The sequence below is a fragment of the Tenrec ecaudatus genome, chromosome 3, assembly GCF_050624435.1.
Source record: "Tenrec ecaudatus isolate mTenEca1 chromosome 3, mTenEca1.hap1, whole genome shotgun sequence".
Taxonomy (NCBI): Eukaryota; Metazoa; Chordata; class Mammalia; order Afrosoricida; family Tenrecidae; genus Tenrec; species Tenrec ecaudatus.
In genome coordinates, this window is record NC_134532.1 from 182,321,966 (window position 1) to 182,338,270 (window position 16,305).

Sequence of the window (16,305 nt, forward strand, 5' to 3'; positions counted from 1 at the left end):
CAGTCTTCTCTTGGCTTTATGACACCACTCTCTCCAGCCTTCCTAATAACTCACTAAGAGCTAACAATTTTTAATTAATTCTCCTTAGTTCCACTTTAAACTGGGTTAGGGGCTCAGAATAAAAATTGTCCTTGAGCCCCTCCTTCCTAATCAAATTCTCCGAGAGTTAAGTCTTCCAGTCTAGGGCTTTAAATAGCAGGTGGTTTAAAAAATTCGGAGGAAAAATGCCACCGCTATCTTTTCATTTCACTTTCCCCACAAACTTTTGGAATCTCCTTATATATCGTAAACTGTCCAAATCTCTCCAAACCTTACCTCCAGACCCATAGATTCAACTAAAAAAATCTATCATGGACAAAAGCAAAATTCTTCAAGTTGTCCCAAGCTTGCAATTTGCTCCTCCCTCATTTTTTTTTCCATATCAGAAATTAGCAACTCCATCTATCTAGTGGATAACCAGAAACGAGGTGTTTTCCTAATCTTCTTTACCTTCACTTGGCAACCACACCTAATTAATCAGCAGGAAGTTCTGTTGACTCTACTTTCAAAATATGTTCCAAATCCTTCTAAATCTCCACATTCTCAGACCCCTATGAAAACCATCTCTTGGTTCCCAGCTGGTAACTTCAGTTCATTCTCACTAACCCTCCCTTACAAAGCAACAGTTGCTAGTTGTCTATCCAGTTTCCTTTCATCCCTTCTTTCTTACAAATGAAACTTTGGTTTTAATTGGGAACTGTGAAGAGCTAAAAAGCATTTTCTAATATCCCTTAAAACAAGAAGTGGTTAGAATGACACAGTATTAACTTAAGAAATAAAAGCAGAGTTCATTCAATGGGGCTAGGGGGAAAGCTGTTTCAAGGAGGCAAATTCAGCTGACCTGTGATTTTCATCTGAAATTCAAAATGGTTATTTGGATTTCTGGCAGTCATTTTGAGAGTTTGAAAACAACGGTCATACCCATAAGAATGAAAATGGGAGGTTGGAAGAAGTCTATTATCCCTGTAAAGCATCCAACCAGCAAGACTGTACTATGTCCCTTTAGACTTCTTTTCTATTTATTTACAGCACTACTATTTGGTTTCTTCTGTTACATTACAGTCAAATTAAATTCTTTTCCATGGGGCCCTGGTTAGGTTCTTGGCTGCTAACCTTAAAGGTTGGCACTTGAAACTCCAGACAGGCTTACTCTGTCCTATAAGATCCCTACATGAATCACAATCATCTCAATGGTAACGGGTATGGTAATATCCTTTCCCTCTTATATTCAATCTCAAATGCATTCTTCACATACCAACCAAAGTGATCTTTTAAAACACAAATTTTGTCTTTGGGTGTATACAGGACAATGGCTTCTGGTCTCACTTAAAATCTAACCCCCTAGCTGGAGCACGGAATCCCTTACACTCTGGTTCCTGCCTACTTCTCCAATTTCACTTTGTACTCCACTGTTCCCCCACCTTTATTCACAATACTCCAGAGCAACAGTAAGTTTAGTTCTCCAAACACACCAAATGTATTTCCAATTTTGGGCCTTTCCTCTAATCTGGAATATTCTTCCTTTGGAGACATAGCTTTGTTATTCCAATCTCCATCTAATCTAAAATCTTCTGAACACCAGACAAAAGCAACCAATTAATCGTCTATATAATTTATTCCACCACTGTCAGCCTATTGTACTATGGTAACTTTCAAGTGGCTGTGATGTTGAAAAGATTCTACCAGTATTTCCAAGACCAACCCCGTCCTCTATTGCGGTCAGGTTCAGCTGAGCTTCCCTTATCCACCCACCACCCGACTGCCCAATTTTGGGTTTGGATAGTGAAGTGATCACAATCTACCACTATCACCAACACTTATGTGAATCAGAAGCCCAATTTTTTCCGGAATATTTTTTATTAACATATTCAATCCTTCCTACTCTCAAAGGTAATTTACCTTTTATATTGGCTGTGGATGAACTCTCCAGAACTTAAGAAAATCCTGACATTTGTGCAGGAAACCAAGTGCTCACTTAACCATGCACTGGGAAATTAAAAAAATCAGCATAGTAGGCCCTTAAAGACTACTTCATAAAAACATGAGCCAAAACACCTAACAAAATAAACACACTAAAAGTTCATCAATACACCCAATGAGGATCTAATAACGCCATTTTTTGTGGATGTCTGTGGATGTCCAAGAGAAATTCTTGTACATATATGCCAGTAAAAACAAAAAAACATAAAAACAATATAAAGTCTGACAGACGGATACAGGAAACTATGGTTTGTCCTATACAAAAACATACAACTATACACAAAGCAAACAATGGACAACTCCCGGAACAATGCTAAACGAGGGGTGGGCAGGTGGCACATAGAGTAAAAGCAAGTTCTAGAACATTCTTAATAGTTCAAAGGCAGGCAAAATTACATCACTCACCTACTCCCGTACAGTTGGCTTGTTCCAGAAACTCAAGAGGCAGTTCTAATCTGCCCTACAGGTCACTGAGTCAAAAACGACTGGATGGCAGTGAGTGGAGAGTGCAGCACAATTTTAGGACAGGACTTGCCTCTGGAGAAGTAGATGCAAAAAGCACTGGTATTGTTCTATTTTTCAAGTTTAATGATGGGCAATAGATTTTCATTATATTGTATTTTATAACTTATATTTGCCTGATACTTTGTGTGTATCAAATAGGTCCATTTAAAAAAATAAAAACCTATACCAAAATGTTAAAATTAAGATGGGTTCTCTTGTTTTTGAATTAAGGATTTCTTTTTAACTATACAGTGTGTTGTAAGTTTTCTTTAAAGAAAAAAGTACACTGAAGAAAGTTTATTTTAAAAACACATTCTCATTTTATGCCATTAATTCAGCTACAAGTTTGGTAATCAGAAGGCATTTACTAAAATTAAGCTGCACATACATGGAAGAAACACACAAGCCTGTGTGATCATTTAAGACCCAGAACAAAATCATACCCAATGTGAATTGGGGGGAAGGGGGAAGTGGGGGACATAGAGAGGAGACCCAAAGCACATCTGCAGACAATTGGACATCCCCTCACAGAGGAGTCACAGGGAAGAGAAGGGCCAGTCAAGGTGCAGTCTAGCACCGATGAGACACACAACTTTCCTCTAGTTCTTAGTGCTCCTTTCCCCCACTGTCATGACCTCAATTCTACCTTACAAATCGGATTAGACCAGAACATGCACACTGCTACAGATCAGAGCCACAGCACAGGGACTCCAGGAGAGATAAATGCCTGAGGACCAACAATGGGAGTAGAGATACCAAGAGGATTAGGAGAGGGTGGGAGGAGAAATGGGGATGGATCACAAGGACCAACCTAGAACCCCCTCCCAGGGGAATAACAGAAAAGTGGGTGAAGGGCGACAGAGGATGATTAAGATATGAAAATAATAATCTACAACTTATCAAGTGTTTGTGAGGAAGGATGGGCGGGGGAGGGAGGGGGAAGAAATGGGGAGTTGATATCAGGGGCTCAAGTGAAAAGAGAAAGCTTTGAAAATGATGATGGCGGCATATGTACAAATGTGCTTGACATCCTAGATGAATGTATGGATTGTGATCAGATGAAAGAGCCCCCAGTAAACGTAAGGAAAAAACAGAAAATATGAGATACATCAGGCAATTTTTAGAAAGACACTAATAAAATATATTGTTAAATCTAAAAAAAAATTAACAAAAAATGTTACCTAGGTAAAATGTTGGACATTATGATTATACAGAACTTTTAAACCAGCACTCAGTATATACTTGCTATGCTTTGCTAAAAGTCAAGTTGACAAGACACAACCAAATGAGAAACAAAAAGTTGATCCTGTGAGCTAATGTACTGTGTTGCAGCTTTATGGATGGCCTGCTCTCAACTGGAATGCTTATAGTTGCAGATCGCCAAAGCTCCAACTGGAATGCGGATGCTTCACATCAAAGAACATCCTGGGCTCTTCAGAGTAATGTATTATTGGGACAGGTTTAAAATTGGATATCCAAGATGGTGGAGACTGGCTGACGGAGCTGGTGTACTGAGGCTCAAATAAATGGAACAAGGGGGAAGAAAGGAAAGAAAGTAAGCGGCACCAGATTCCTCACTGCAAAGACAGGGGTCACTGCATACTCTTTTTGCACACTTCTTCAAGAGAAGCTTTCCAAGGACAGTTTGCCAGCCCAGTCAACCACCGTAAGAGACGCGGAATATGCTAGTACAGCAACAGTAGCAACCAAGCATCAGCCAATCAGAACAAGGTACTAGCAGACAGCCTAAGGCAGAGCTACCAAGTTGATTAAATGAAGTTTAAGAGCTGCACTTGCCACAGACAAGTGTTTTTAGAGTAGTTTGCCCATGACAGGCATAAGGCAATAAAATAGAATCGTTTTTGTAAGCTCAATGAAAGTAGATTTCCAGAACAGATGATCAAGATCACATCCAAACAAACTGCATGGTCCTTAAAGGATTGCTGAGAACCAGTTAGATGAAACAAGCAGGAGTGGGTATCATCTTTCATACGCAACATCCAGTTTACCATCAAGATGCACTGATATGTTTCATAAGTTAAAATACTAGAGCCTGGGGCCAATTAATTTCAAACAAGCCCTCTCAGTTATATCTGAAAATCAAAACTGCACTCTCTAGCAGTAACATAAAGGACAGTGCTATCAGACTCAGATTTGCTTTTACCCAAAAGTCCTCTAATCCACTCCATGCCGCACCCACCTGTGAATGGGTAATCCGGAACTCTAGCATCAAGACAAATAGGCCAATTATAAAATGAGGAAAGGACTTGAAGAGGTATTCCCCAAAGAAGATATTCAAATGGCTACTAAACACATTGAAAAGATGTTCAGCCTTATTAGCTACCGGAGATGCAAGCCAAAACCACAAGAGAACATCAGATACACTCCTACTAGGGGGGCTAAGATTTTAAAAAGCATAAAATGACGAATGTTGATGAGGAGGGTGTGAGGTAATTGGAACCCACATCTACTGCTGATGGAAGTGCAAAATGCTAACAGCGGGTATGAGACACAGAGTGGGAGGTCATCAAACACTACAACTCAAACTATCATGTGACCCAGCAACTCCATTCCCAGGGATATGCCCCCAAAACTCTCAGAGACTAAAAAGATTTGTACACTAACATCCATCACAGCACTATTCACAATAGTTAAAGGTAGAACAACCTAAATGCCATCAACAGATGAATGGATAAACAAAGTGTGTTATATAATGGATATCAAGAATGATGTATGCTATGGTATGAATTGAACCTGAAAACATTATGCTGAGAAAATAAACCAAGTACATATAGGAAAATATTGTATGACCTCAATTACATTAAAAAAGACCAAAAAAGGGGCAAATGTATAGGCCAATGTGTATTAGTGGTTACCAGGGGCAGGGGGAGAGCTAGTAGAAAAATCACACTAATCAAAAGATAGGGTTGCCTATTCAAGTATTGAAACTGCTGTCAATAAGTTGTGCACCTGTAAAAAGTTGAACTGGCAAAACTTGTGTGGTGGCTATTTTTACAAGAACAAAAACAAGAGTTGCTGCTAAAATTGCTTATGCAAAAATAAACAGCATGTGGGCTATGGTTCCTTGGTTTAGAAGCAAAGTTTTATGGGACATCCCAGTTAACTGGCCTAATAAAAAATACTTAGTTCATCTAGTCTACTTCTAGATCACTACATACTTGTTATGTCTTAAAAGCTTGCGAGTGACTACCCAAGGTCTCTAATTCATCTGAAAAATAGAGGAAGAAGAGTTGGGAACAGGGGAAAGAAATGGAATATGTGGCTAACTGCCTCCATAAACAACTATGCTCCTTTGTCTTAAGTCCAGCAGAACTAGATGGTGCCTAACTACCTTGCTGAACACACTGATCAACGACTCCAAAGGATCCGGATCAAAAAGGGAAAACAGAGACAGAATTTCAAAATCTCATCGACGCTAGACGTTCTAGAGCCACAGAGGGTAGAGAACTTCCTGAAATCATCTTCCTGACATAATCTTTAAATCTTAAATTAAAAACTATCCACATTATCCTCTTATACCGAACAATTCTTAATATTAAGAGTTTAACTAGGTTTTGTTTCGCCTCGGACTCTTTTACAAACTAACAGCATAAAACTGACAACTGTAACTCTAAAGATTATACAGCAACCACAGGGAGGATGCATTTATGTTAACAAGAGTTCAGAAGAGGCAAAAAATGTGACATCACTGACTTGTAATGCAGAAACTGTTGAATTGGTCTGTTTTTCTGGATTAACAAAATAAAATAAAATCTAATAAAAATGAAACCTAGTGACACCATGATGGTTGAATAAGGGTAGACCAACATTTAAGGCAAAGAAGAAAATATAATTAAACAGCAAAAACTAATTTAATAGTCTATCTGAGAGATGAAAACTAGCTCTAGGATGACATCAAAAGGGATGAAAATTGAAAAAAAAAACATGAAAATGAGGCAATAGATTCAGGAAATAAATGAATTAATATGGAAGAAATCTGTGCAAACAATTTATAAAGCCTAGTAATGAGCCCAAAGGAAAAACCAGAGTAACTAATGAAAGAAAATTCTCCATATAAATGAAAATGCTAACGAAGATATGTAAAATGAGTAACAGAAGGTTCTCTGAATTTGACCATTTGCAAGATAATAGTGATCCCTGAAGAACAGCCTCAGTATGTGGCAGAAAAAGAAGCGTTGAGTAGGCAAGTTAAGGAATGGATTAGAATCAGATGTAGGAAAGTACCTGCATGACAAGGAGCCCTGGCACATAGTGGACAAGCACTGGATGCTAATTTGGAGGGTTGGGGGTTCTAAGCTACCAGTGGCACCATGGGGCAAAGACCTAGTGATATGCGCCTAGAAACATTTCAGCGGAGGAAACCCCACAGGGCAGACATTGTCTGTCAGAGTCACCATGAATCAGAACCAACCTGATGGCACACAGTAACTCCTAGTAAATGCCACGTCCCTGTGGGTTTCCGAGACTGTAACTTTAATAGATCTTATAGTAAAAAGCGTCATCTTTGACCCAAGGAGTAGCTGGTGGTTTTGAACTGCCAACCATGTGGTGCCCAGCTCAGCCCAGGCCAACGTCTAGCCACTACGGCTATTTTTTTCCTTTTTTTTTTTAAATCATTAGGGGCTCATACAACTCTCATCACAATCCATACATGTCAATTGTGTAAAGCACATTTGTACATTCATTACCCTCATCATTCTCAAAACATTTGCTCTCCACCTAAGCCCCCGGCATCAGCTCTTTTATTTTTCCCTTTCTTAAAAAAAATTTTTTCAGGGCTCCTTAATAACATCAAGTGATAATAACCGCTTTTGGTAAGACAAAAAGATAAAGCAGAGTTAGGAATCAAGCCACATACTAGAAGACGGAAAAAATTAAAGAATGCCTACAAATCAATAAAAATACAAACCTTCTTTTTTAAGTATTAAAAAAAAAGACAAAATTCACAAAACACTGTGTTATCAGGGTCCTCTAATGAATCCTGCCACAGAACCAATTAATGCTAACAGATCCGAGGTGACTAGCACCAGCCACATTGCTACTGGATGTTTCATTTCTGGGTCACACACACTAATGTTTTCACATACTCAATTTTATGTACTTCTAGGTGTGACAATATTTCTAACGCCTTTAAGTGGAATGGGTGCAGAGTTAGCAGGGATGTGAGCGTAACTAAGGTAATCATGAGGATGTTCTAGTGTCAGAGACATAGTTCCAAGTCCTCCTTCCACTACGTTAATAAGAAAATTCATTTTAAGACGGTAAAACATGAATAACAAATTTCATAAAGCTGTCATAGATCTACAATGCCATATAGTAGGCACTCAGCTAGAGGTAATTTATTTTAAATCTGCAGTTGAAAGCAAAAACCTACAGGGAGAAAGAGAAAGGGGTTTTGAATAAAATGAAATTCATGCAGAATTCCAGAAGAACACACCTCACTTGACTGAGCAGTCGTCTCTAACTTCTAAGACCCAACGACAGATTATAGGTTAAGAATCTGGATTCCTTCGTTCGGTTAAAAGAGACCAGGGCCCTAAATTGCCACAACTCTATATATTTGAGAGCTTTTCACATATACGGCACCTTTTAACTCAAACTTTTCTCTGACGTACAATGTCTCCTAAAGAGAGAATAACAATCATGTTGAGAACAAGGTTCCCGTTTTCTTTTCATCCCTTCTGAGCCAGTAGTCCAGGTTCAGAGTGCTACAGCCGCTGACCTGAAGACCAGCTTCCTTCATCACTAAACCACAGAGGGTGTCTTTAAGGTCCAAGGATAATAAAAAGCAGATATATGAAAGCACAGCTTAATTATTTTTATTATCTAACAACTCTCCATCTACTGAATGCTTAAGATGTCTTGGGCACTGCTCTAAGCACTGTGAAGACTCTCATTCACAATCTTTCCACAAGATTGCAATCTGGAGTCAGTTCTTCCAGGTAGTTAGAAGAGTCAAGACTCAAAAATAATCTAATTCCCAAAGCCACACACTTAATCAGGAAGCTAAATTTACTATAATGTGCTTCAGAAGCTAGAGAGCTTTGCCTCCTGGCAAGTGAAAGTTCCCACACCATTACAGAGAGGAAAAGCACTATGTACAAATACGGTCATCCTTTTTGGTGCTCAGAAGTTTTTAAGTATTTTGTTTTTGTGGTATTTTTTAAATCAAAAGGACTTCTCACAGAACAAACATTCACAATGGTGATATGGAGCTGACTCATACACAAAAAGCCTGGGCTCACCATTACAACAGCTCTGCCACTGAGCAACACCCAATCTCTCCAGGACTTTATTTCCTGATCACAACAGGTGAGTCTTTTTCAGCTACAAAATTCAACATATTTTAACATATTATATTTTTAGAGATTCTTTGGAGGGGAGAGAGTAGAAAACACACATACAAGAACAAACAAAAAACCCAGCCAGCCCTTCTTTACATACTCCCAATTTTTTTATTACCCCTAACAGAAACTACTCATTTTCCCTCTTCCAACCCCTGGTAACAATTAATGCTACTTTCTGTCTCTATAAATTTGCTTCCTCTAGATAGCAAATATTTTAATGATTCACTCATGTAGCATATACCAGAACTTCATTTCTCTTTATGGCTGAATAACATTCCAGTATTTGTAATATTCCATTGTTTGTATATACTACATTTGGTTATCCATTCATTTATTGATACTTATTTTGAACTAATATTATAAAAGGCATCTTTTAAAAACCTTCCAATAAGCAATGAATCCTATTTTTATCTTTTAAACATACTCAAAATTAATCTGTGCAATCAAGACATTGTATAGTTGGCTGTATATATGCTACAAAAAAAAGGAACCTTAAGCGGGTGCTTCCATATCCTTATCTATACTTTGTTATTTGTGAATATGAATATGTTACCATCGAGGCAATCCCATGTGTGGCAGAGTGAGATTGTGCTCCATGGGGTTAATTTATTGGAAGACCTTTCTTCTGAGACACCTCTGGGTGGACTTGAAACTCCACTCCAGGTTTCCCAAAGCAGGTGTCCCTGAGGGGTGTCAAATCAGCCCAGGAGAGCTGAAAAAGCAGACACTACACTGCATCCTTGATCATGGACAATACTACCAAAGTGTTTTGTTGCGGGGAGGGGTGGGGAGTACTAATTTTTTTCCTGAACAATTTGGGAATCTATGCTCCAACCTTTCACGTGGCAATCAAACGCATCAACAGTAGTTCAGAGGCAACAATTCTCACCTTCCCATGCCAGAGACCCAGGCTCAATACTATTACTATGACACTCAACAGACTTCAGACAGACGAACTAGGAAGAGGCATGAGGGTCTGCTTCTAAAATCAGTCAGTGAAAACCTCAACCACCATGGGTTGAACCTCATATCATCACAGGGCTGGAACAGGGCCTAATATTTGTTTCATTGTGTCTTAGGTTATAAGTCAGGTAAGATAGTCAACATTTTTTGAAAAATAAAAATGATAGAGAATCTAAGTGAGGGGAGTGGGGAATGGGACTTATGCTAGCTATTAGAAGTCAACAAAGTAACTGGAAAGAAGCAAAGGACACAGCTCTGAATGTCACGTTCTTCTAAAGTTCTATTGTTTGAATTGGCTGATGGTTTCCTTACTGCATGTATACTTTAATTCAATAGAAAAAGGTTTTGTTTTTAAAGTTAACAATAATGAAACTTAGAATTGTGACCAAATTCCCAGCTATGTGTACACACACGTGCACACAAATAAAACATATTTAAGAATATAAATGTTTCTTGCCTTATCAATAAATCTCTTCTACTGCCTACTCCCAATCCAAGTGCCTACAGAACAGATAATCTACATACAAATTACACTCTTCCTATAATTCCTTTAGAATTACCCCTGATAAAGAGATCAATTTTGAATTCCTGTAAAACCGGGCTGAAGAGCCCCTTCCCTCCATACACAAACCTTCAGAACTCCCACAACATTTAACATTTCTGGGCACACGTTAAGAAGCCCTGGTGGTATAGTGGCTAAGCGTTGTACTGCTAACCCCAGGGTCTGCAGTTCGAAACCACCAGCTGCTCTGAGGGAGAAAGATGAGGCTTCCTAATCTCATAAAAGTTAAAAGAGTCTCAGAATCCCACAGGAGCCGTTCTACCCTGCCTATATGATCACTATGAGTCAAAATCGACTCGATGGCAATGAGAGCACCATTACTTTTATCTATCCTTTGTCTGTCTAGCCTGTCCAACCAGATTAGTCTCTTAGGGCTACGGTTAATGTAACTGCTGATAATGTACCTATCAAGAAGTGTATATTATGTACGGAGGGGCAGCATATAAACATCTAAATGTACACTAGATGAACAGAGAGCCATGTTTCTATTAAATACAAAAAGAAATACATTTCAAATAGTATTGCCATATTGTCCAACCCACACCCAGAAACCCATTAGTTTTAAGTCATAAATTCTAGCTTACATAATTGTAAAACACGAAAACACTTTTCTACTTTTAAATTAAATTCAGATGCTGGTTACTTTACTTTCTGGCAGAGCGTTTCATCTTTGTTTAAATCAAACAGGACAAACTTTAAAAGAAGAAAATTATGAAAGGAAAAAATACTAAAGTTAAAAAGATTAACTGAACAGTCAGTCAGTAGTATCCACGCTATACATTTTTGCCCATTTATCCTTTAGGTAAATTAGACATCTCACCTACTTAACAACCTTACATGTTCTTCCAAAGAGTGCTTAGTGGTTCCCAAGAACTGGCAATGTCTAGAAACATTTTTGGTTGTCACCACAGGGGTGGAGGTGAAAATGGCAAGGCTGCTGGCATCTAGTGGGCAGGAACCAGGGGTGCTGCTTAAGCACCCTACAATGCAAAGGAGACCCACCCACAATAAAAAATTATCTGCTTAAAAAGTTAATAGCACTGAGGTTGCGAAACCATGGTCCAAGTCTACAGAAATTGAGAGAACTTCTTCTAAGAGTATAACTAGTTATAGATGGAATAACCTAGACCAAAATATATATATTTTTAAATCATACACAAAATCATGTAAATGCTTGAGTCAAACTTGACATACAATAGTAAGTTCTATAAATGCAATTTGCTCATGCCATAGATTAGCATTCCCTATTTTTAGTTTGTCTATATAAGTTTTATGTTTAAAGTTTTTCTTTTTTAACAACAAAGACCTGGTGGCACTGTAAGCTTAGGACTACTAACCACAAGGCCTGAGGTTCAAACCCACTAGCTGCTCCAAGAGAGAAAGGTGAGCCTGTTCCCTTCTGTAAAGACATATAGCCTTGGAAACCTTGTAAAGGCTCACGGAGTAAAAATCGACTTTACCGCAGTGAGGCTGGTGTTTTATTTTTGTGTGTATGTATGTGTGTTGAATATAGGGCGATTTAGTTCATTGTTCTTCACATTTTAAAATGTTTTACATACTGAAATACAGTAAATCTTGCATTAAGTTAATTACAGGTAGCATTAGTATTTTATTGTTATAGTTGTGTTTAAATCCTTCAACCAGTAATACAAACCAAGTTATTTTTAAATAATTAAAGCATGCTTATCATTGGCAAGTCATGACAGCGTGGAAACAGACCAAGATCAAAATCCCAATATTATGTTTGCAGACTATTTAACTTATTTCACCTCTTTGAGCTTTCTCATCTAAGAAACACAAACTCACTCTGTTGATCTGTTAAGAATTAGCATCAATGTATAAATGAATTAGCAGTTAGCTGTTAGCAGCAATAATTGGTAAGTAACCTTAATTAATACTTCTTTTACTAAGTTCTCACAAGTAACAATTCACCTAAGAAATCTAACTTATACAACAACTCAAACCTACTATAAATTTCACTTTAAATCAATTTTGAATCTTTAACTTTAAACTACCTAATTTATACTAAGATTGAATAATGCTGTTATAAAAAAGATAAATTTAAAAAATAAATAAGAAAAATTTCCAGTCTTAGATAAAAAAAATGTCTACATGGTGCTAGTTGATTTCATGTACATAACTTATCAGCATGATTCAAAATTCAAGCCATCTTTACACCCCAAACATCCAATTACAGTCCAGAAAAAGCACAAAAGTCAAACCCACTGCCGTCAAGTCTGAGGGTTCTGAGGCTATAAACCTTGCCCAAAGCAGACAGCGTCAGTGTTCTCCACAGGATAGCTGGCTGGTAGGTTGGACCGGACTTTATGGTTAGTTCTTCAATGTTACAGGGCAGTCCCAAGAGGCAACCAATGTTACCAACCTCTCAAGAAAGCCCTTTGGATACAAATGGTCTCTTCCATACTATTTTGCATCTTGCTTTTTAAAAATTAATCTTGGAGCTTATAGTTTAATTTAAGAACACACTCTTAAGATTGACTGTTTAAAAGCTCTTAGAACCAGAATTCCACAGTTATCTTTACCCATAAAAGAAAATAAATCTTTAAACATGAGTGTATATAAAATGAACTTTGGTAAATTAAGATATTTGCATAAAATGGCATAATAAATACCTGATTACTTTAGGAGCTACTCACAATGCTGTGCTCACTTAAAAAATAAAAAAGAACTACACTTTGGTGGCCCAGTGGTTATGAGTTGGGTTGCTAACAATAGTTCTAACCTACCAGCTACTCCCATGCATAAAGGAGGAGGCTTTCTTCTGCTGTCAATCCTGAAACACACAGGGCCTTCAGAGTATGTCAGAATCACCTTCAGACACTGCGTTTAGAAGTCCCTCAGTGAGTTGATAACAACACAAAAAGATGGCGAAAGTAAAGCTATTTGTTGGTTATATTTAGTCCAAGATTATATCGCCTGACTCTTTCCTAAATGTTCTTTGCAATGTACTTTTCTGAAAGAAGTTTCCTTTCAGATTTTTAAGGATACTGTTTTCAGAAAAAAATAGCTTGTCTGTTTGCGTTTCCTGCTTCTTCCTTTGAAATCCCAAGACACTTACTTGAAGGCATCATCAGCCCTTACCTATAAAAGAGCGGTATTATTTAAAAAGTAGCCATTATTATTGCACTGTAAGGATTTCTGGCAACCTAATTACTAAGAGGATTATAGTGAAGTCTATTTTGTTTTGGGCATGTACATCCCTACTACAAAAGAGTACGTCTAGCCTGGTGGTAACAATTATTAGCTGCAATTTTTCATTTGTGTATACCAAGTAGCTCGGAATACATCTTATTAAGAAATCCGAATCACTGTTTCACTAAACAGCAGTACAGACATTGACTATATCTGTACTACAAAAATACCAAGTCATTCTTCCATTCACGGTTTTGACACTTGATCAAATAGAGATCAGAGTTCATACACACTCTGTAAAACAGATCATTACTTATATACTTGCCACAAAGAATTGGTTAGCATTTGCCACTGATGAATAATTTTAAATAATTTCCCCCCATGGCTGCATGGAAAGATAGATGACTATTGGAGACTCGGGCACATATAAAGCCCAAGTGCTTTCGGCCTCCATCAATTACTTATCATAAACTTACAATGCCTACTTCCCAAACTCATTACTGGGGTTGAAGTATCAACAGTAAGAAAATAAAAAATTACCAATAGAAATGATATACACAACAAATGGTAGTGCCAGCTAGAAAAAAAAATCATCATTTTCAGTATTATTTTTTAATCTTCCATTGTTAAATCCACCTGGTAACACAACCTGAGTATCGTGTGGGTTTTACAGTATGAAGACCTAGCCACTGTCAAGTTTTTAGTCGAATCACTAACGTTTTCAATGTCTTATACAAGTAAGTGTAAGCAGTATGAAAGAGCCTAAAAACCTGTCAGACTCAAAATAGCTAGAGATCATAGTTGTGCTGTTTTGTGTGTTTAATCACTTGCCATTTGTGTCTTGATAAACCACCTTCTACTCACCTTAATAAAGAGAGACACCAACCTATTAGCCTGGTGAAATCCCATGGGTTTCCTTGTTTTGTTTCTGCAAGCTCATGTTGCGAATAGGGCTATTTTTCAAAAGTAAGATTCAGGTTAACTATTAGGGACATCATAATGAAGTTGCATGGTACAGCACCACCTGAGTCAACAGAGGCATTGTCTTAGAAGAGACTGCTCTGTAACTTGTCAACAGTCTTTTGAAACAAGCTTACTCACACACCCTACTATTGGTTCCCAGTTAAAATATTTAAATGCCGGGCATAACACCGAACACCTCCCATCGACCTAGTCGGAGACTTGGGCTGTCAATAGTCCATAAAGAGGTCCAGAAATCGGGGGTACGTGGGAGCGTGCGGATGATCTCACGTGGGATTGCTTCCCCAGCTCGGGTTAATTTCCTTACACTTCCCCCGCCCCCACACCAATAAGATAGTAAACCATCGTCTCTCCCAACACCCAGCCGAGAGGGAGTAACTCTGCAGGGCTTTCTTTCTCCTTTTATCCATACCTAGGCGGTCTCGTGCCTCGCTCCGGAAGGGCAGGGCAGGGAAGGCCTGACAGCCAATAACCCGGGATACCCCGAGAAGCGGGGGCCTTCGAGCAGCCCAGCGCCCGGCGGATCCAGTTACCACCTTCCCCTTCCCCCCCGCGGCCACTTCCCGGGTTTTCTCCGGCCCGGCCTGCACCGGCCCCATCCGCAGCCACACTCCCGGTCGCGGCCACCGCCTCGGGGACCCGACTAGGCTCGCCCCCCCCCCCCCGAGAAGTGCACTTCTTCCCCAGCCTGCTCCCCCAAACGCGTTCCTCCCCACACCTCCCGCCGGCAAAATCGTCCATCCCAGGGCCCTGGGAGGGGACAGGGAGGGGGGGGGCTGCCTCCCCACCGGCAGGCAGGCGGCCGCGGGGCGGGCCACCCAGGGGTGACCGGGGCTCTCGGGGTCGCCGCTGCAAGGGCCCTCCCACCCCGGGCGGAGGTGGGGGATGGCCGGGAGTTCATTTCTGACCTCCTCGCTCTTCAGCACTTCCTTGAACTCCCGCTTGATTCGCTGCACCGCGATGTTGGCCATGTCTCCGCCCGCAGCTGATTCGTACCCGCCTCCTCCGCCACCGCTACGACTAACGCCACCGCCGCCACCTCTTCCTCCACTGCCTCCTCCTTCGGCGATTCAGACCCGAGCACACGAATGCTGCCGCTGCCCTCGGCCGCCGCGCTCGCCCCAGTGTGGAATCACCTCCGCGCCCGGCCACCAAAATGGCGCCGGGTCCGCGCATGCGCACACGGTGACCCGGGCGGGCGGCGCAGCCGCTCCCGTTGTAGCCCCCGCTCTACCTCCGCCGCGCTGCCGCGCCGCGCCGCGCGTCTCCCCCACCCCCCGCGTGACTCCGCCCCGTGCGTCTCCCCGCGTGACTCCGCCCCGCGCGTGACTCCGCCCCGCCGGCGTCTGCGGCCGGGCGGGTGCGGTCTCCGCGGCGCTGCACGCCGGCCTCGCGTCTCCTGCGGTGCCTCGGCCACGCTGCACAGAAGCGTCTGAGGTCGCCGCTTTCCGCCGGAACCCAGTCCGCCGGCGCTCCTGGACCCGTCCCCCGACCCTCGCTCAGCCCGGCCCAGACGGAGCCCCGGACCCACACCCTGCCTCGGCCGGTGCGACTGGTCTATGAAAACACCAGATCCTGCAACTCAGCCCTGCCCAGTTCCAGTTTGGAAGGCTCCAGAAAACCCACTGCGGTCGTTTTTGTTCCAAAATGAGGCACAGCATAAGTGCCACTCCGATTCCCATCGGCCCTAGAAATCGTTCCTTTAGGGATGGTCCCACGAGGGCATTTGAGATGGCTACTCCATGGAAAGGCCAA

At 40.7% G+C, this 16,305-nt stretch overlaps 1 protein-coding gene across 4 annotated transcripts in view; it reads right to left on the reverse strand.

Moving 5' to 3' along the window:
* The window catches only part of UBE2K (ubiquitin conjugating enzyme E2 K), a 48,819-nt gene extending 33,061 nt beyond the window's left edge, over positions 1-15,758 (reverse strand). Inside the window, exons 1-2 of one of the 4 annotated variants that reach the window (XM_075544415.1) lie at positions 15,459-15,758; positions 14,434-14,522 (exon numbers count right to left, since the gene is read on the reverse strand). In XM_075544415.1, the coding sequence (XP_075400530.1) occupies positions 14,434-14,478 (45 nt within the window). In that variant the 5' untranslated portion in view covers positions 14,479-14,522; positions 15,459-15,758. The remainder of the gene's footprint in view (positions 1-14,433; positions 14,523-15,458) is intronic. The other 3 variants (XM_075544414.1, XM_075544416.1, XM_075544418.1) reach the window with 3 other exon arrangements.
* Between the last annotated feature and the right edge of the window lie 547 nt (positions 15,759-16,305).